At 62.6% G+C, this 21,391-nt stretch overlaps 1 protein-coding gene across 3 annotated transcripts in view; it reads right to left on the bottom strand.

The window, feature by feature from the left end:
- Positions 1 to 21,391, bottom strand: part of ZC3H3 (zinc finger CCCH-type containing 3) — an 82,913-nt gene that overhangs the window by 34,146 nt on the left and 27,376 nt on the right. For all 3 annotated transcript variants that reach the window (XM_045074118.1, XM_045074119.1, XM_045074120.1), the window contains exon 4: positions 15,470 to 15,623. In XM_045074118.1, the coding sequence (XP_044930053.1) occupies positions 15,470 to 15,623 (154 nt within the window). The remainder of the gene's footprint in view (positions 1 to 15,469; positions 15,624 to 21,391) is intronic.

Below are 21,391 nucleotides of genomic sequence, written 5' to 3'. Positions count from 1 at the left end.
CTAAGAGGTAACGAATGGCCTAGACAATCAGATAACTATTAAACAAGATGAGGGGCGCCTGGGGGGACTCCTGGGTCCTGGGGTCAAGTCCCCACCTGGGGCTCCCTGCTCCGTGGGGGGCCTGCTCCCCCTCTCCTCCCTGCTTGCGTTCCCTCTCTCGCTCACTGTCAAATCAATAAAATCTTAAAAAAAAGAGAAACTAGGGGCGCCTGGGTGGCTCAGTGGGTTAAAGCCTCTGCCTTCAGTCCAGGTCACGATCTCAAGGTCCTGGGATTGAGTCCCGCATCGGGTCCTCTGCTCAGTAGGGAGCCTGCTTCCCCTCCCTCTCTGCCTGCCTCTCTGCCCAGTGCTTGGGATCTCTCTGTCAAAATATACTTTAAAAAAAAAAAAAAATCTTATACCATATCTCTAAATAAATTCCAGGTAGATTAAAGTTTTTTTTTTAATTTTTTAAAGATTTTATTTATTTGACAGAGATCACAAGCAGGCAGAGAGACAGGCAGAGAGAGAGGAGGAAGCAGGCTCCTTGATGAGCAGAGAGCCCAGGACCCTGAGATCATGACCCGAGCCAAAGGCAGAGGCTTAACCCACTCAGCCTCCCAGGAGCTCCTAGATGAAAATTTCGAACGTACAACTTGAAACCGCAGCACCAGAAGGAACTGAGTTCTACCTGAACTCCTGTAACCTCGGGCTGGAGAAGGCTGTTCCAAGCACATCAACCAAGTCTTAGGAGACTGACAGATTAAAGTACTCAGAAAAGCAAGAAGATCTGCTAGAAACCCTCTTAACTTTAACGGGAAGGCGGGAGGGCCGATTCAAACCGAGCAAACTGAGGAACGAACAGTGGATCATCTTGGGAACACAAACGGTGACACCCTGAACACATGCGAGTCCTGCAAACTTGTAAGAAACAGGCTGGAGGCAAATGAACATAAACATAAAGAATGCTGAACTTGACCAATAACGGGAATGAAACTGAAATTAAAACTGGACAGCATCCTGGGGCGCCTGGGTGGTTCGGTCGTTAGGCGGCTGCCTTTGGCTCAGGTCATGATCCCGGCGTCCTGGGATCGAGCCCTGGCCCGGCTCCCTGCGCAGTGGGGAGCCTGCTTCCTCCTCTCTCTCTGCCTGCGGCTGGGCCTGCCTACGCACGCGCTCTCTCTGACAGGTAAATGCATAAACAAATAAATGATCTTAGAAAAAAGCAAACTGGACAACATCCTCCTCCACTCAAGTGTGGGACAGGCTGTGGCAGTGGGGCTGCCCCAGAAGGGTGGGGGCAGCGGAACTGGCCTAGACAAAACAGCAGGGGGATGAGCGCACCCTGAACTGCCCCCCCTGAGGGGTACGAAACCCCCGGAGTTGTGCCTGCCTCCTCCAAGAAGCCTTCAAGTCGGCAGTCTGCAGCCGAGGGAGCTCCTCTACTGCTGTCCTTGACTCACGCCAGCACCTTGCCAGCACCCTGGGGCACGGCCTCAGGCAGAGCCAGGCCTGGGGTGGGGGCGGGGATGGGGAAGCGGGGTGGGGGTGTGTACGTGGGCCAGGCGCCCCAAGCCTCAGACCCCCACGGGGCACTGCGGGGGCAGCTAGGCCTCCAGACAGAGCGGCCCCGCCCCACCCGGGAGCTGGGGGGCGGGGCCGGGGCCGGGGCGGGGCCGGGACTGGACCACCTCCCCCGCCCCGCCCCCAAGCAGAGGCACGCCTCGGGACAGCCTCGGGACAGAGCTGGGCCGTAATTTATGCCCCCCGCCCATGCTTTATGGCTTTCTTAATTCGGCTCCTGCTACTATTAATGTAGTTAATGCTGAGATTATATCTATTTTCTGGCGTCAGGCAGTGATTTATTCAAGCCATTTTTCCGGTGGAGGCTCCCACGCTGTTAAATCAAGTGCCTTGCCAATTAAGTGCTGACTTGGGAAGTGGACGCAATCTTAACAGACATCTAACCGCAAATTAAACCGGGGCTCCTTACTCTGGGGAGTGGGCGGGGCACCGGGGAAACCTTGCTGACTTGGAGGAAAGTCACAGGAAAATCAAACCACTGTGCACCTGCCTGCTGGTGCTGGGGCAGTGGGGAGGGGTGTGGGCCTGGAAAAGCCAGGCTCAGCGGAAGCTGGGTAGGGGTGCCCCCCAGCTACAGTGGCTACCCAGCAGGCAGGGGTCACTGGGCCTGTCCCCAACACAAGGAGGTCTCTGCAACTGCAGCCCTCACCCCCCCTGAGACACAGCATTTGAAATGACCTGTCAGCCATCCCCACGATTCCTGAACACCTGCCCCCTGCCGGTCTGCACACGAAGTGGCACAGGGGCCTGTGGGCAGCCCTGGAAGGGTACAAGGCGTGAGATGGAGGAGGTGGATGGCCACAGCGTGGGACAGGCTGCAGCCCGGCTCAGCAGCTCGGACCCATCAGAGCCCAGAAGGGCAAGGGAAGGCCCCAGGAAGGAGCAGTTCCCAGAGGGCCACACAGGGCGGGGCGGGGCGGGTGAGTACAGTAGGAAGGTAGACAGGGGTGGGGGAGGGATGAGGCTCCCTGCCAGGACCACAGCAGGGCGAAGACACCTGTCCCTAGGCCCAGCATCTCTCTGGGCGCCCCTGTGGGGGACACAGGGCATGGTGGATGCTGGTGCGACAAAGTGAGGCCCAGGGACGAGGTGGCAGCTGGGGGCCAGAGTGAGCCCTCACTAGCAGGGCTCTTTCTTTAGCCCTGGTCCCCAGCCGCTGCGGGGCTCCCCAGAACCTCACATCCCTCAGCGGCCTGCAGCAGCCCCAGCCCAGCTCCGAGAGGGGACCTGTGGTTTGGGGTCAGAGCAGGCTGAAGGGCTGACAGATGTAAGGAATTAAGTATGATATCGATCATCGGAGCAACGCTTTACTGCTGCCTCTAAAACCAGGACAAAAGTGGTATTTAAAGCGCCATTTCAGCATGTAACGTACCCAGGTACCGCCAGGCAACACAGACGTTTTATTTCCTCCTGTCAGAGGCAGTGTTTTCAGTTTCTCCTGCCCTCATCTCCAGGGACATCACGGATCACCAGTCCTGTCACAGGAGGGCCCTTGGTGCTGGCCACATGTGGCCAGGGGGCTCAGGCACGGCCTGAGGGTGATCTTCCCGGGGTTCCACGGGGACAGACCTAAGAGGACCTTCTGAGGCTTCCTTCCCAAAGATCCTGCTATTTCCAGAATGAAACTTCCTCTAGCAAACCAACGGGACGCGCTCTGTCATTCTCTTCTGAGAACCAGCCCCAGCCGAGGGGTCTCCCACTCCGAGAGCCACTGTACTGTTACCACCGGCCCCCGGAGGCCACACCAGGCTTACGGTCTGTGCTGCGGCAGTGGCATCTCACAAGGTCCTGCCCCCCGGGGTCTGCACCCACAGGTGAGGCCTGGAAGAGGCGCCTGACAGCCTGACCCCTTTCCCCTTGCTTCCCCCGTGCGCTGGTTTGAAAGCTGCTTCACGGGCGTCAGCCATTCGAGCCAACTCGCAAAGGGCAAAGAAGCCATCCACATGTCACACGGATCAAGACTCAGGGCACTAGAGCAGGAGGGACAGGCTGGCCCAGGCAAGCGGGAGTGAGCTTGCTGGCACAGCCGTCCAGGGTCAGATGGCCCAGGGCCCTCACAGGGTAGGGATGGGAGGGATGTGGCTGGGGAGAGGCAGGTCCATCAGGGCTGGCAAGGTGATGGGGAGGCAGGGAGGCTGCCAGAGGGGCTGGAACCTGGCTCGTGGCCACCGCGAGGCCACGTGCATGGAGGCTGGACAGCCCAGGGTACCCACCTGTCCTGGCTTCCCAACCAAGCAAGGAGCCCTGCTCCGAGAACCTACAGCGTGCCCACAGCACCAGGGTGCGGCACCCACACCAAGAAACAAAGCGCCAGGCGACGGGAACAGGACCGAGACACACACTCGTCCGTGGAGAAGCAGTGACAAAGGCAGCAGCAATGGGGGGACGCGGGCACGCGGAGCGGTGACAGGGGACGCGGGCACGCGGAGCGGTGACAGGGGACGCGGGCACGCGGAGCGGTGACAAAGGAAGGCCACAGGCCGAAGACAGAGCAGTTGGAGGCGAGCGGGTCAGAGACACAGCCACAGACACGAGGCCAGTACGGGCCAGAGACCTTCCCAGAAGGGATTCACAGCGCAGCACATTGGCCTTCCCAGGCCTTCCCACTTGGAGCTCTAGCCCCAGCAGGGCCACCTACCTAGCAGGATGGCCTCTGGGACACAGATACCAGGGACCAGCTCCCCACGGGCCCAGAGAGGGAGGTGACCAGCCCGAGATCCCAGCAGATCCCAGCCCCAGACGAAGCCAAGAGGAGGGGGTTCTGACGTCTGCCCCGCTCCCTTCCCACAAGGGCCTCCGCATCAAGCCTGTCCTGGAGCCCCTCCCTTCCCACAACATCCACAGACAGAGCCCAGGTACCGCGTCAGAAAACACGGTCTCACCCCAAATACTCTGGCCACGATCCCTGTCGGGCCAGATGCCAGCAGTCCCCATGGCCAGGGAGGAAATAGTGACAAACACCATATGGTCACAGGAGCCATGCGATCCCTCCGGAGCGCAGGCCAGAGGCTCAAACTGAGAGGGAGATAGCAGTTCAGTCCCATCTGGCAACCCCCATGCCAGCATCCTCCACTGAGGCCAATGCCCCCCCTCCCCGAGCCCCCGCCTGGGAAAGCCAAGGAGGAAGCAGTTGGCAGTGTGGCTGAGGTGCACCCCCTGCCTGAACACAGGGCCACGCAGCACGGTGGGGGCCCAGCCTAGCGCGGCCTCCCCTGGGGGCTCTGCATCCTCACTCTGGACCCTCTCACTGGCCTCCACCATTTCATGGGGCCGCCCTAGAGGTGTCCACACTGGGGGGGACAGGGACCACACACTGGTGGGGACAGGAACCACACGTGTGAAGAGACCCTGGACCCAGAGGGACCAGCTGGTCTGCTGCTGGGGTCCTGAGGCCTGAGGGCCCGATGCCAGACAGGGCTGCCCTGGGCCACCCCCCATGGGGCAGACGGCAGGAAGGCCGTCCCAGCTTGTGTACCAGCCAGACCCCGGCACCCAGGGGCCTCTCCTCCCTTCTCGGGATCCTGCGTCCCAGGCCAGTGTGGCCAGCAAGGGGCCGACAACCAGCCCTGCCCAGAAAAGGTCCGCCTCTTTGGCATGAGGTCCCAGGGGGAGATGAGGCGTTTTGCTTTTGTTTTTTTTTTTTAAGATTTTATTTATTTGACAAAGAGAGAGAGAGAGAGAGATCACAAGCAGGCAGAGAGGCAGGCAGAAAGAGAGAGGGAAGCAGGCTCCCCGACAAGCAAAGAACCCAATGCAGGACTCGATCCCAGGACCCCAAGATCATGACCTGAGCCAAAGGCAGAGGCTTAACCCACTGAGCCCCCCAGGCGCCCCAAGGCGTCTTTGACAGTAAGCATCATGGTCGACGGGGCTGGGGGCAGGCTGGTCCCCCTCCCTTACCTTCCATCGAGGGGGCAAGGCCCTACATTCCCACCTGAGCCCCGGCCCCTCCCCACACTCTGCCAAGGAGCCCGGGCAGGTGTTCTGGCCTCAGGAGGATGGGCTCAGCCCCGCTGCCATGGGGCTGCTGACAGCTGAAAGGACCGCTTGCTTCAAACAGACACAGAAATAAATAAATCAGGCAGGCGTGCTTTGAACCGACTTCCAAATTAAGAGTTGCATCCTTGCTGTCAGGCCCCCGCCAGCACCCTCCGCAGCACCTCCCGAGCAGAAGCGCACCTCAGCCCATTTATTAGAGTGATGAAAGCAAAGGGACCTACAACTGCACTCCTTCCTTAATGAGCAGCCGAAGGGATCGGTAAGCATAATTTCAGAGGCCAGTAATATTTTATATAATCGCCGAGTGGTTTAAATTGAAAACCCCCAACTGAATCAATATTTACTGCGTTGAAACGAAATGAATAGTAATAAGTCACTAAGCTCCCTGTCCTGTTTCATAAAATAAAAAATTATAAAAATGAGCAGAGGCGCGGGGAGGCCATCACATTAACTTTTACGGCACTTGGGGAGCTGTAACCGCCTGTTCTCATAAAATAAAATTCTAAAAAACCTGCGGAGGAGACCTGCTTCAGCAGGGCTCGGGGAAGCGGGCGGGGCCCGGGTCACCCCCCACAGGCTCTCCCCCAGAACCCTGCCTGGGGCCCCCCAGCACGGAGGCCTAGAGGAGACTCGGCTCCAAGTCGGCAACTGCCCTGTCACCCCCAGGCTCACCCCCTGCTCTCACTTCTTGACCTTACAATGGGACAGGACAGGCGACAGCTGAGAGGTGTCCCCCGCGGGGGAGGGAAAGGCCAGGGCCCTGGGCCGGTAAGGGACGTATGTGAGTGGGGGTGGAAGAGGGGGTTCGGCAGATGCACCCCATCAGAAAGCATAAAGCAGGAGCCTGCCCTGCCTGCATAGGACCGCAGACGCCTAGAAAGGCCAGGCTTTCCCCGGGGGAGCTCTGGGTCCCCCAGGGAAACCACAGCCAACAGGGGTCCTGGGAGCACTTCTGCGACAGGGGTGCTGTGGTGCTGACAGGGACCAGAGCCAAGAGAGAGTCCCCTGGGAAGGGGGACTGTCCTACTAAACTCGGCCTCTGAACAAGGGGTGGAGACTGGCAGCGGGCAGCCACAGGGTCCAGCCCCCCAGAGACTCCTGGACGGGAAGCAAGACCACATCCAAGCAGGGCCACACGAGTTCCCCGCGCTCCTGCAGCTTGAGAACGAAGCACAGACCAACTTAAAAACAGGCTAACGAGCCCATGTGGCCTTAAGTAAGTCTATGAATGAGTGCTCCCTGCGTGGCCCCTCAGGGAGACGCAGAGTGAGACACGGGAGGTGCCCACACACAGAAAATATGAAAATCAGAAAGACCGTAACACCAAGCACCATCATGGGGACAGAAACAGCACCTCCGCTCTGGGAAGAAGTGGGATGGCGCACTTTTCTGTGTCCCCGCAGGACCCTGCTGGGTGCGCACGGGAGGAGAACACAGGTCTCCGTGGGGCCGGGCGGGAAGAGCCAACGGCCTTCGTCCCCCGTTCTCCACAGCAGGACCCCCCCGTGTCCAAAGACAGGAGAGCTACTAACCAAGGAAGACGATTGCCAGTCAAAAGTGAAGGCTGGGGGCGCCTGCGGGGGGGGGGGGGGGGCTCAGCGGGTTAAGCCTCTGCCTTCTGTCCAGGTCATGATCTCAGGGTCCTGGGATCGAGCCCCGCATCAGGCTCTCTGCTCCGCGGGGAGCCTGCTTCCCCCTACTGTCTCTCTGCCTGCCTCTTTGCCTGCTGTGATCTCTGTCAAATAAATAAATAAATTCTTTAAAAAACAAAAAAAAGTGAAGTCCTGGCACTCGTGGCGCGTGGGGGCCATGGGCCAGAACCGGGGAGGGGAGGGCGGCGGAGGGATGCGGGATCTCAGCTCCAGCCCAGCAGGCCGCGCGGGGCAGCGGGGCAGAACAGGCATCCTGGGATCCTGCATGTGGGTTGGCGACAGGGAGCGCAAAGGCACTCGGGGTGGCAGGAGTCCCTGACCGGGGTCCGACCGACACAGGCGCGTCATTGGTCAAAAGTCTAAGCTCCGTACACTTGGATTCCTGCATCTCACTGGATGTAAATTTTAGCTAAAAAAAGACCTGTAAACAAACGGGGAGCTCTAGCGAGTGCACATCCTGAGAATAAGGGAGCAGGTGACCCCGGGAGCAGGTGACCCCATCGCCTAAGAGCCCCAAGCAGGCCGCCAGAGAAGCAGGAGGGAGCCCCGGCACTGGGCTGGACTGGCGGTGTGAGCACACGCGCCAGAGCCCGCCCAGATGGCAGTGTGTGCAGACTCGGACTCAAGAGGGTCCTCCCTCCGAGACTCCCCTTCCACGCACCCCGGTGCCCCCAGGGCCACAACACCCTCGCAGTGGGGGGCCGTGAGCCACCGAGAGCCCCTGCGCTACCAGGAGCTGGGTTCTGCAGGCAGGTGGCCAGCCCCAGGCTGGGGGAGGGAGTGTTCCTGGTGAGCCTGGAAGCCACGGGGGGCCACATGGCAAGGACCCAGGCTCCTCAAAGGGGCTTCCACAGGCCACATGGGACAAACTGAGGGTCAAAGTGAATCGCTATGAGAAGCGATTACAGACTGTCGGGTCTCAGCATAGGAATCTGGAGTCCACACTGTTAGGAACAGATCCACGAGCAGGTGCGGCACTGGGAGAGAAGGGACAGGATTCCTGGCAGGACACCCTCCAGCAGGTACAAAAGGGGACAAGGGCAGAAATCACGAAGGGTCTGGAAGGTGCGGGCGAAGCAGGAGCGCGACGCTCTGCGCTGGGTCGACAGGCCTCTCTGCTGGCAGCTCGAGTGGGCGTCCGGCCACCAGCAGGAGGCCAGGCCAGGCCCAGAGCCACACGGAGGGTCGCCCAGCGCTGTGGCGACATTCCTCTGTTGCAGGCGCATCAGAGCCTCCCGAGCTCATGGCGGCCTCCAAGCCCGGGACGCTGCAGGAAGCACCCGGCCCCCGTTCTCCGAACCATCAGGGTCAGGAAAGACGGAGCCAGGCGAGGGCCGGACGCCAGGACCCTGGCAAGACACAACACCCAAATGCCGGGGGGGTGTGCACAACCCGCTCTGCCCCCAGGCGGCCCTCCCCAAGCTGGGGACGCACCTCAGTGGCCAGTCAAGGAGCACGGAGTCTCCAGCTCCTACATGGACGGCTGTCCACGAAGGGAGGGAGAGAATGATGCGGCAGATGAGGCAAAGCCTAAGTCCTCCGGGAACTGTGGTGAGGAACACACATTCTGTAACTTTTCTCTACGTACAAAAATATATCGAAATGAAGTTACTGAAAAAAACTAAATGCAAGAAAGTAACCTGGGCGCCAGCCCCAGAGCACATCTGCCTCAGGCAGGCGGCAGCCAGGCCACGACTGCCCACCAGGCTGGCCGGAGACACGCGCCGGCAACACATGCCGCACCAGGGCCAGCACAGTCCTGGGTGGCCAGACGCCCCAGGGCAGGAGCAGAGCCAGGGTCACCCGCTGCCTGCCCAGCCCTGCCGAGTCGAGGCTGCCCAATGGGCTCCGGGATACGGTTAGGCCTACCGCCTGAGGCCCAGTCAAGCCGCTGCCCTTGAACCTGCCCAGCCTCCGGCTCAGGCTTCACGCGGGGGCGCCGTGTCCTCTGCCAGCGGAGAGCACGCCACCTCCGGTTACCTGCGGCCAGGCCTGGGCGACACGCACACATCCCAGGTAGCCACATCCCAGGGACATTCTGCCACTGGCTGCTCAGGGTCTATCCCCCACCGGGCCACAGCTTCCGGACAGGTGGCAACCTGACCCGGGGCAGCCTCCACAGACCTTGGACTGGAGGCCGGCCTGGGCCCCCCGACCCCGTTCCGCCAGGAACCAGGGAGGGAGGCGACTCAAGTACGACCCAGTTAAGAGCCGGGACTCAAAGCAGCCCCAAGTCTGGCCTGGGTCCAAGGCCATCTTCCCACCGCATTCGGGGCCTAGAAGCCCCCGTTGGTGTGGTCAGGCTCCCCTTTGCACCGAGTGCCCCTGGCCCAGACACTGACAAGCCACCTACATGGTCTACATCCAGTGGGTGGCCCTCCCCTCGCTCGCCCTGCTGCCCTCTGAGGGGACCGTGGACACGGAGATGAGTGGGGGCCACCCCCCCACAGGCCTAGCCATCCCAGTCAGGGAACCCCAGATGGGATGGTGATGCCCCCACACTCTCCTCCCTGGGTGGAGAGGACCAGGCGCCCGAGGGCTCTTCGGGCACCGTCGAGCAGAAGAGTGGGCCGCAGTGCCTGCCCAGCGCCCAGGGAACAGGCCATTCCTGGGGGCCAGGCACGCGCAGCCTAGGCAGGACAAGCAGGCACACGCCCACACCTGAGGCCAGCAAGGAGAGCCCGTGCGAGGCAGAGAGCAGTCCCCGCGGCACACACCCGGGGCTCCTCCCGAGCTGCTCTTGCCCTCTGGAAAAACGCTGTCCCTCCCACAGGCATACCCAGCAGGGCAGGGCCAGCCCGGGCCTTCCCTGCATCTGACAGACAAGCAGGACCGCCCTGACGGCCCCGTGGCACAGAGCAGGCCACGCCTGGAATGGCGTCCCACACCCATACCCCAGCTGGCTCCTGTGGGAAAGCAGCCGGGCAGCTCTCTTCCCTTGATGGGGACACTTCTACTTGTGACAGAACCAACTCCAAGTCCTGCTGCCTGGGCCATGGTCTCTCAGCACGTTCGCGGACAGTGGGAGCCGTGCCTGGCCTGGCACCCTTCTCAGGCTGCTGGGACAGAGGCTGCCCTCATGGGGCAGCTGGGGGAGCCAGGCATGGTGAAGGCTTCCCAGGCTGCACATCAGAGGGCAGGCAGGCACCCCCAGGAACACGCCGGCAAGGTCAAGACCAAGGTTGGCCACGGCACATGCCCTGGGCCTGAACACAGCAGTCGCAGCCTGGGAAAGGGGTTTGCCAGGCAGAAGGGCCGCAGCCCCCCTAACGCACCCCACACCCCCACTGGCCCAGCAGCAGGGCTCAGGGCCCAACTTCAACACCACCCTTTGGGCGGCCTCTGCCCTCTGAGCGAAATGTTCTGGACTCCCTCCCCAGGTCCCCGCGAAAGGCCCCCACAGCTTGGCCCACACCGACTGCAGCCGCCCCGCCCCTAGAGAGGCCTTCTCCGGGCGTCCTGTGGCCCTGTGCACCCTTCCCAGCCCTGACCGCCCCATGGAGGTGCCTGCCTCCAGCTGGAGGGGAGCACTGTGGGCCAAGTGGGCCCGGCACGGGATGGTGGCACCCCTCTGTCTGCGGGGGAGCCCCGCTGCCTTGTCCCAGGCTGTTAGCCCCATCACAGGTCCTGGCCTGGGCCGAGCGGGAGGGACCCATGGGCATACCACCAGGCAGGCCCCTCGCCAGACAGAGCCAGGCCTGAGGTGTGGTCGGGAGGTGGAGGGGGCGCCCCATCATGGGGGGGACTCGCTAAGAGCTCTTCTCACTGCCACAGCCTTCGGGGCAGGTCGGGAGGCTGTGGGAGCCCCAGGTCCATGGGCCCGGTCAGGGTAGGTCTGGGGAGGGGCAGGCATTCCCCGAAAGAATTAAACCTCAAGCCCCACAGTGGGGTGGCGTCGGGACGCGCGCCTGTGGGAGGGGCTCAGGGCTATGGCTGCGAGGACGGGGCCCCTCGATGGGACTGCTGCCCACGACGGACTGCTTGGTGCCGTGCCGGCACAGGACCGGGGCCAACGCTCGGGCGCTGTCTCTGCCTCATGGGGCGGTGGGGAGAACGCAGCTCTCTGCAGCTGAGCCGGGAGCCCGTGGCACCACCACCCCGACCCCAGACGCCGGCCTCAGAGCTGTGCCCGACAGCCCGGTCCCGGGGCAGGCGGACGGCAGAGCGCGGCCACGGCTGGGCATGAGGGGAGCACTGGGGACCCCACAGCCGGCCCCCAGAGGACACAGCCCCTCCTCCGGCTCGACTCCTCTTTAATGAGACGTCACTTGGGAAAAGCATTTCAGAGCCTTCAAAATCGCAGCCCGAAGCTCGTCAAACCAGCCGGAGATTACTTAAGATTTACCGCACAGACACAAAAATAAAACAGCCCGGAGCGAGGCGGCCCGCGTGGCGCTGACAGCACCATTTGTAGCCGGGTCCACGCCGCCTCCAGCCTCGGCCGCGTGAGTGCAGCGGCTCCCGCATGCTCCGTGCTGTCACGTCAAATGAATTTGGTAAGAGAAAAAAAGCGACAGGCACTTTAGGGATATAAGTCACATTTCAGCTTCAGTTCAGATTAATGACCTCGCCAGGAGCCGCCGCTGAGGGCGCAGGCAAATCCGCAAATCTGAGAACAAGAACACGAAACCCACACTCGGCGTGAGCCTCAGCCCCCCGGGCGCTCCAGGACCCACTTCCACCCTCCAGGGCACCCCTCCCCCTGGGGCTGGTTCTGGGCACCGGCAGTACAAGGTCTGAGGGGCCCAGCCCGGCCTCCTGCGGGTCCCGAACCGATGTGGCCCACAGCCTCCAGGGCCATCAGCCACTGTCCCCGCGTCCCGGTGGCCGGAGGCCAGGAGCCTGCCAGCCCAGGGGGGAGGGGGACTGGCAGGCACCGCAGACACAGCGCCCCCGACGCAGCTAAGAGTCCTGGCCAGGAAGGGCTGCTCTTCCCCAACTCCACTGGCAGAGGGAGTCATGGATCCTGGACCCAGCCTCCAGGGACAAGCCTGGCACCGGCCGTGGTCTCCATCGTCGTGCTAACTAACACCAGGCCCCCGGGGGCACAGGACCGAGTGCCGTCACCGACATCACAATGAGCGCTGTCATCCCTCAAAACAAGGAGGACAGGCACTGGCCATGGCCGCTGGCCAGTAGCTTCAGGGCGGTGCTCAGGATGCCTGGCTTCCCGGGCCGACAGCCCTGCCCCCGGCCCTCCTGCCTGCCCCCGGCCCTCCTGCCTGCCCCCGGCCCTCCTGCCTGCCCCCGGCCCTCCTGCCTGCCCCCGGCCCTCCTGCCTGCCCCAGGTCACACAGCCTGTGCTACTCCCGGGCGCCCCGCAGGCTCCCCGGGGAGGCAGCGAGTGTCTGCAGGAGGGCGGGGTCAGAGGCCAGCGCTGGCCCTCCTGGCTCCTGCGTCACCAGCCTTATCTTCCACCTGTGTCGATCAGCCCCTACATGCCGACTGAAACTTCTAAGACTGCTGGGGCCTGTCTGCCGCAACCCCCAGGGGTGTTCCCCTCTGAGGTGGGTACAGAGCAGGAGGCCCCAAGAGGGCTCATGGCCCGTGGGCTCAGGCTGGCTACCTGCTTTCTCACCACCACAGCCCTGATCCCACACTGCCTGGGGCCCCACCACCAGCTCAACCCCTCCTTCTGCCCAGGGAAAAGGTCTGACCCAAGGCAGAGGTCAAGGCCATAGCCAAGGCCAGTCGGCCACACAAGGCCGTGGGGCCTGCTGACGGAGCTGAAAGCGGCAGGAAGGTGGGCCCCACACCAGCCGCCGGTCCTGAAGACAGGCCTTTTCTGCTGCCTCGACAGGCCAAGCCCAGGCGTGTGCAGCCAAGAGCACGACCAGGCAGCCGCTCTGCTGAGAACACAGGCCCCCCAGGGTCCGGGTGACCTTGGGCAAAGGAAGCCCAGTCCACCGGCAGACACATTTGGGACCCTGAGCCACTCAGCCCTCAGCAGCCACCCCCTCAGCCTGCAGGCCTGGCAAGCCCACCAAGCCCAGTGGCCTGGCATCCCCGGAACCCAGGGCTCTGAGCTCAGGCCGTGTCTGAGACGCTGAGGCAACATGGTCAGGGCAGACAGAGACCCCAGTAAACGAAGCCTCCACACGCGGCCTGAGCTGATGTGCAGCCGTCCGGAGGGTGGGCTCAGCCACGCCTGCTGGCACAGGGCGGGTTCGAAGGCCTACAGCACCTGGGGACCTGGCCTGAGCCTGTTGCCGCCCAGCACAAGCCAGGGCTATGGCACCTGAGCCGTGTGGCCCCCAGCATGGCCTGGGGGAGGGCTGCCCGGAGCCAGCCAGGACGGCGCCCTAACTGTTCCCACCCACCAGACCCCCAGGTGGGCCCCTGTGCCAGGGCACCCAGACAGCCACGGCCCTCCCTGCAAGGCAGCCAGCCCAGCGCCGTCTCCGCTAGGGTGAGGAGCTTACAGGGCACAGTGGCCGAGCAGGGCCGGCAGCTGGATCTGTGCCCATCCATTCGCAGTCTGGCCTGGGGCACACACAGTCCACCCCATCTACCTGACCCGAGGTCCGAGCTCACAGGCCTGCCCACACGGCTCTGCAGCTCCCACACTGGGGCGAAGGCCTACTCCCCGTCCTGCTGCTGACCGGGCTGTTCTCTACCTAATGGCTTGATGCTCCGGCTGTGCGAGGCGGCTACTGCACAGCGGCGCACCCGGCCACCCCTCACCCACCCATCAGCCCTCGCCCCCCAGGGCCTGGCTCCTGTTTCTGCTCGGTGATCCCTGCAGGGCCCAGCCAGCTCAGCACTGGCCCAGCGGAGCCCAAAGCAGGGGCCTTGGTGGCACTCGGAGACAGAAGCTACCCTCAGCCCCCAGCCACACCCCCGAGGAGAGGCAGAGCCTCGCAGGGGCTCAATGTGGGGCCGGAATGCGGACTGCAGGAGGGGAGGCACGAGCAGGAATCAATAAATCTGAACCTCATTCACGATGATCTGGGGCTCTTATTAAGTAAATTAATTTAAGTTAATTTAGCTCGATCATGACTCCCGATCACAGTGATTTAGTGAGGGGGAAATTGCATTAGGAAAGGCCATGCTCACTAGATAGGAGAACGGAAGAAAATTAGACCCACTTAGCACTGTGAATTAATATGGAAATAGCAGGTGTAAATTTAACCTTATCGAGAGAGTGAAAATTATCTTCATAAATTTGTAGAAATAGCCCCCAAGATACTTATAAATCTATTTAAAACAAAAATATTACAAAAAGTGCAGTAAAATTAATTTAAAATATACTTGCAGATCTTGCCTCCAGAAAAACTGGCAGCAGGGCCAAGTTCAGTGCAGCCTCATGGGAAGGGAGGAGGTGGTGGGCGCTGCTGCCTGCCTGGGTGGGCTGGTCACCCAGGACACGAGCCGTGGGCCGGCTTCACAGCCGCAGAGCCCGGCAGCCACTGGTAGGGGGAAGCTCAGAGTAGTCTAGCGGGATGGCCCCTGCCCAGGACTAGAGGTGGTTCAGCCCCTCGGAGCACAACGATCCCCTGCCCCACAGCCTCTAGCCAGAAGTTACGTGCCCTAGAGTGCCCGTGGAAGCCAGGAGGAGGAGTCCCACACTGCTCCCCGAGGAAGTAAGCTCCCGGTTGGGGGTGGTGTGAGAGGACAGAGGGAGGTCTGCCCCTGCCTGGTTTCCCCCCCACCCGCCAGCGCTGTCACCCTGTCACCGAAGGAGGAGCTGCACCCCATGCTGTATCTCCTGAGGCCACAAGGCTGAGCAGGCTCAAGAGAGAGTCCCCAGCTTTGGTTCCCTAATGTTGCTGCCCCAACGAGCCCTCTCGTTTCCAGGCTTGGGGCACCCAGAAAAGGGGGCCTGCACGCGGTCAGCCAGAAGCAGCCTAGAGCAAGGCTGCTGCGCACGGGGGCAGCACGGAGGGGCCCACAGCCTCTCCTCCGGCCCTGCACTGCAGCTCCCCGCTTCCGCGGCACTGCTCGGGGCCCAGACTCTGACCGGAAGTCTCCCCGTGAAGGACGCCCAGGTGCAGCTCAGCGTGACCTCACCGGTCTGGATGGTGGCTGTCCCCTCGGTCATCGCCCACCAGCTGGCAGCTTCCTGACAACGGTGGGGGGCTCACGCATTCGTGCACGCAGCCCACACGAGCCGGCTGTATGTCGGGACAGAGACCACTGAACAGATAAACGAGCCCATTCCTCCGCCAGCAAACTGTGGGCCCAGCACTTCTGCGTGGCAAGCTCGGGCCCCAGCAGGCCCCGGGCCTGTGGCTGCCTGGACGAGAGCCTCCTACCTGGATAGGGAGAGCCGCCGTGCCCGCCAGGAGGGCAGGGCCAGGGGAGCCTGGGGGGCGCTGAGAGGGGACGCCGGCGTCTTCTTGACAATGCGGTAGCGGGTCTTGATCTCTCTGCCGGCGGGAGGGCTCCGCAGGGCGTGCGGACCAGACGCTGCGGAGAAAACCCACACAGAGCAGGTCAGAGGAGGTGAGCAGGCCCTCCCCTCAAGGGGCACATGCATCCCCAGGGCTGCAGGAGAGCCGGGCCCAGGCCCCCGCAGGGACAGGGGCAGGGAAGGCCGCAGCCAAGTCTCCCAGGCCAGCCGAAAGGAGCGGCAGCACGGGCAGGCCAGAGCCCCCAGAGCTTCCTGTGAGCGGTGGCCAGGGGCGGGGGGGCGGTGCACCGCAGGCTGGTCCGGGAGGCCAGGGGTCCAGAGTGCTCACCCTCCTCTCCGGGCACCCCCCCATGCTCACAGAGATTTATGTATTTAATCACCACTGTTTTCATAACACCTTGCGGGGTGATGAACGCCACAGCTCTTCTCTTGCTGAATGTTTCATGCAATTACCAGGGATCTGTTTTGCCCGAGTTCCCCTCCACTTGATAGCCGGCAATTTCTCCACAGCTTCGAGGAATGTACCTAATTGCCCGGCTCTCATAATCTACGGCTCTAACTGCCCAGATAATTAAAGCGAACGCAGCACAGACGCAGGCGCCGAAGCCGCTCCCACCCAGGCCACGGCCAGCAGCCTCTCCGGGAAGCTGCCCTCTGGGACGCGCTGGGACCCAGCACCCTGCGGGCTCTGCCTGGCTCCATCCCACCTGGCCGCCCAGCGCCCGGGAGCATGGCTGGGAAGGGAGGCCGCCAGCCCGGGACTCCCACCCACAGAGACACCCACACCAGGAACTGACCACAACACCCCCCGCAGGCAGCTGGGCCGTGGTGGCGGGCGTGTGTGCCACATGAGGCCACCAGGAAAACACACATGGTCTCGCTGCTGGAGCATCAGCACCAGAGCGGGACTGTGACCCTTTGGAAGAAGTGCGCCCAGGGTCCAGGACCGCCCAGGAGAGGGCACAGGGCAGACACATGACAGCCCCAAACCTGCAGATCCCCCGCCGCAACTGTGCCCCGTGGCAGCCACTCCACTCCCCTGACAGCAAGGCCAGGGCACCACGACCTCTGTCTGCTCCCCTGGGCCCCAAGAGGCACCGTCCCAGCACCCATAAACCCCGAGCCAGACTGCGAACCTCCCTGTCACCAGCCCACAAAGAGCCCTTACGGATCTACAGACGGCATCTAGAATTCATCCCTGGGAGCCCTGGACCCGACAGACCTCTCGCCCGCAGCCAGGCCCCACATCGGCACCGTGGCCCACAGACCTCTCCAGGCTCCCAGCCTGCCGGAGCCCACGGTACCCTCTCAGCTGGCTGGGAGCGAGCAGAACGAGCCTACCCTATAGGCACCACTGCCCCCACACGGCAAAGTAACTGCCTGACGACTGGTACCCTGCCTCCAGGTCCAGATGTCAGAAGACCCCCTCCTGCAGGTGTCCCTCACTTTCTGCCAGGGTTCCCATGCACCCACACGGCCAGGCCAGGACACAGCGTGGTTCACAGCCTCCCAAGTGCCCCCAGAGGATCTGCCTCTGCTGCCAGACCAAGGAGAGTGTGGACGCCCCTTGGACATGGGGCTTCGAGGCCCATAGAGTGCGCGAGGCAGGGCAGAGCTCTTCCCATATAGCTGCTGCCCCCCAAAGGGAGCCATGACACATGCAGGCGAGGCTGGGCCAGACACCCCAGCAAAGGGACAGTCCCCCTCCCCCACTCGTCTCTGTCCCTGCCTCGGTGTCTCTTGTCATTCTGTCTCCCTCCAAAAGCAGCAGCTCTGGGAACTCACGGAGAAAAAGGAAAAGCTCAGCAAAAGCAAAGGCAACACAGTACCACCAGGGACACCTGGTCTTGCTGAGCGGCCACAGTGCGCAGAACTCTGCTCTGGCCACCCCACGCACTCTTGGGACATAGGGGAGAGCCTAGCATACAGCCGGCATCAGTAGACAAACATTTGCTGAACCGAATGTTCAAGGTCTTGCGGGTGAGGGTAGACCAAACAAAATCAGTAACACCTTGTCCCAGCTAACAGACTTCCTTGAAGTCCCCAGGCCCACAGCCTCCCTCCTCCCACAGCCCTCGCATCTGGACGGCACACACGCCTACAGCCCCTGACCCCGGCGCAGGGGCCTCCCAGGGTAGCCACTCCCCACTGCTCTGGGATGTGAGGTGCCCCCCCCACCCCCACTGGCGCCACGCAGCCCTGGCTCTGTGGCCAGATTCCTGCTTGGGGGCACGGTTGCCTCACCACCCTCATCCTATCCCTCCTGAGCACAGGGAACCCTGAGCCCAGCCCAGCTCTGCTCCCCTCTTCAGAATGCACTACCCTGCCACCTCCTCCAGGAAGCCCCCAGACCCCATGCCCAAAGGCCCAGGCTCTGCATTCAACCTAACAGGCAGCAGCACATAGAATGTGTTCCTGCACATTGCAGACCTATCGTGAAGCCAATTTTTTGCTTAACTTACTGCATTTTAGTTATTAGTGCCCCATTACCATTTCTAGGAAAGCACAAAGTCATAAGGCAGACCTCCTCTTAAAAGGCCGGCTGGTGTTCACTCCTTCACACTGGCAACCGCCAGGCCTCCACCAGGTGGAGGTGGAGGGGAGAGGGGGCACACCTACCCACGCCCTGCCCCCACTGCGGCCTGCAGGCCACTCCTGCTCCCCGTCTCTCCCCGACAGGCAGTGCTGGACACAGGCAGTGGAAGTGCCCATGACTGTGACCCCGGGAAGACTGTCCGGGGCACTCCTGCCGAGGGCACAGAGGGAGATGGGCGGTGTGCCCGCACGGCCAACGGACGTGAGGATCCTGAAGTCACACCTGGCGCTCAGGGACCAGGAAGCTGGGGCGGGAGGGAGTGGGGGTGTCCCGCTCTGGAGGTGGAGGGCCTGTGCAGCCAGGCCGGGAGGCGGCGTCCCCGAGCCGCGGGCACCCAGGCCCTGCCCCGACCCCGTGGCTGGGAAGGCAGCCCCAGCAGCCTGCCATTCCTCCGGGCTGGCGGAGGGTTTGTGTAGATAATCATGTTATTGAGAGAGGGTGTGGGTTTAATTCCCTTCATTACAGACTCCCAGGGTTGTAATTTTTTTTCTCCGCATGATGTATTCCCCGTGGCACATTTCACTCAAATCAAACCCTTCGCGCCTTTATTGCCAACGAGGCCCGGGCGCCGCGTTATCAGGCCCACACACACAGCCCTCTCCGCCCTGCCGTGCAGAGGTCACTTCTAATGACTAATCGATCTCATTAGCTTTCCTAATTAAAAACTTTACTACCGCAATGGAAGACAAAGTACAAAAAAACTGCTGGCATCATATCTGAGCGGGGTATGAGCCCATCTATCAGCAGAGCCCGTGTGCCTGCAGTCGGCCCGGGGCGGGCCCTGCGGGGGTGGGGGAGACGCCCAGGCCGCCGGGGGCCTTCCTGTGCCCAGGACAGGTACCGCACACACAGGTAGGCCCGCTGCCGGGGTAGGGGAGGCCGCCGAGGTCCACAGCGCCTGGGACCCAAGTGCCGAGCCCCGCGTGTGCCGCCCTCCGGGATGCGGCTGCGGAAGCGGGGAGCACGCCAGCCCCGGCCAGTCCCTCACCAGTCCCTCCCGGGGCCGCCGGCAGAGGCGGGCGGCAGAGGAAGGAGGGCCGCGGCCCAGCCCGTAGGCGGCAACCCCCGCCGCCCCCCGGCTCAGAGAAGCCACCACAGACGGCCGAGCCCATCCCACAGAGATCACGGCTCCCTCTCTGTGTTACTGCAGAGCAGGAGTTGAGACGGAGTTCAAATTTTTATCGAACTTCAAAGGGCAATAACTAGGTAGAAAATGAGTTACTAATCTCACAATTGTTTAATGAATAAGAAAAAGATAAAAACTCTGTGCAAAGATGTGACCAGCTGGTGTGCAGGGCATCAAAAATGAGCCCGGCCAACCCAGGGCCACTAAATGTCCCCTGCAGCACCCAACTGTCCGCATCTGGCTCCCTCAGGAAAGGCCTGGGGTGGGGGGCAGGGATCACGTGTCCCAGGCCCCACAGCTTCCCGACCCCGCTGCCAGCAACAGGCCACACATGGGGGCACCGGGGCCTCCAGAAAGAGGCCAACTGGGCAAGAGGCTGAGGATGCCACAGGAAGGCAGCCAATGAGTCCACAGCCGGGCTTCCCACGCTGTTCCAGAAGCCTCTCCCCTAAGGCTCTGGGGCCAGGCAGCATGAGGGAGCCAGGGTGTTGCTGGTGGAGGTACAGCCCAAGGGCATGGCCGCCTCTGGCCCTTCATGCCAACTAGGGGATGGGACTGCTGAGCAGAAAGCCAGTGACCAGTACCTGAACACAGAATTCACCAGAATCAGCCACATGAGCCACCTGTGCCCACAGAGCAGGACTGGAGACCCGTGCACGAGGAAGCCAATCTGCCCAGAAACTCAGCTGTGCTCCTGAAGGAGGGGCACCAGGCCAAGCCCCAGACCTCCAGCTTCTCAGGGCCACGGCAACGTGGTGGTGGGGGGAGCCCTCCAACTGGGGATGGGGCGCCCAGTTGCCGGGGAGGCTGCGGTGGTGGGCCTCCCACCAGCCGTGGCTCCCCAGGGCACAATTCGCCGAGACCCACCTCTCGTGCCCACTGCCGGCTCTGCTCCCCAGATGGCGACGCGGACACGTCAGCACCCCCAAACAGCCCACGCCCTTAGCTGGCTGAAGACCAGCTACAGCTCCGCGGTTCAGGAGCCACAGTGGCTTCTCTTCTGCTCCTAAACCATCCTCCGGTCCTCATCGGCTCAGGTTGCGACGGGCCTGTCCCCATGACGCCAGCCACCCGTGCCTCACTGGGATGGGTGCAGGGGCCCCTGGCTGCCCAGGGCCTGTGGGTGCCAATCACAGGCCTCCACATGCCCAGACGCGTTCTTCCGTGGTCGGAAAGGTCTTCCTCCCAGGCAGTTCCGGAGGAGGCGCCAGCTGTGGCCTGGCCCAAGATCTGGCCTTGGAGTCCTCGATCCCGGGAGGGGGAGCTCTGGCATCAGGCAGATGAGGGGACAGGGTAGGCAGGGTGTCGAGCCGTGGGAACCAGCCTAGTCTCCTCCTGGGCAAAGACGCGGGCTGCTGCACCCCAGAGAGAGGACAGGAGGCCCCTGCACGCTGAAGGCTGCTGGTGTGGGGCACACTCCCAGATCCCCTCTCTGCAAGGCCTGTGCCTGTGTCTTGGCACCCACAGTTTTCAGGGCAGGCCCTGGCCACAACCCTGTTCTTCGGCAAGAGCAAGACTCCCAGACCAGCCTCCCGCTGCCGGCTGTGACCACACTGAAAGCCCACCCACGTGCAAACAGGTGCACCCCAGAGGCGGGACTGCCGGGAAGCACCCCCAGCATTGCGTCCGCTGGCCTGGGTTGGGGAGGAGGACCCTGAGCGGGGTCAAAGAGAGGGGACAGCATGGCCATAGGCTCTAGGCGGCCAGTGCTCTGGCTTCTCCTGGTAGACTTGGGGAGGGGGCCTCTGGGGGCTACTGGAACCCAGGGAGGAGCTGGCTAGCACGGGGTCAGGCCTGCCCTGCACTGCCTCAAGGGTAGCACAAGGCTCACACCTGCGGCTGAAGCCTCACCTTGCTCCCAGACTCCGTGTCACCCCAGGGACAGTGACACGGACAGACATGGGGACAGGCTGGGCCAAGCAGGACAGGTGGGTCCAGTCAGTGCGCAGGCAACGAGCAGCCCACAGATCCTGAGCTGAGAAAGGGTCCCCAGAGAGCCAGGCCCTTACCTTCCCATGTTTACCTGGCGGGGGAGGGGACAGGGGAGGTGCAGGTCAGCCCAGAGGCCCCTGGTCTTCTCAGCAGCAGGAGGGGCCCCGGAG

This window comes from Mustela putorius, unplaced genomic scaffold, assembly GCF_011764305.1.
Source record: "Mustela putorius furo isolate JIRA1106 unplaced genomic scaffold, ASM1176430v1.1 tig00537303_pilon_pilon_pilon, whole genome shotgun sequence".
NCBI lineage: Eukaryota > Metazoa > Chordata > Mammalia > Carnivora > Mustelidae > Mustela > Mustela putorius.
This window is presented reverse-complemented; position numbering and strand designations above follow the sequence as displayed.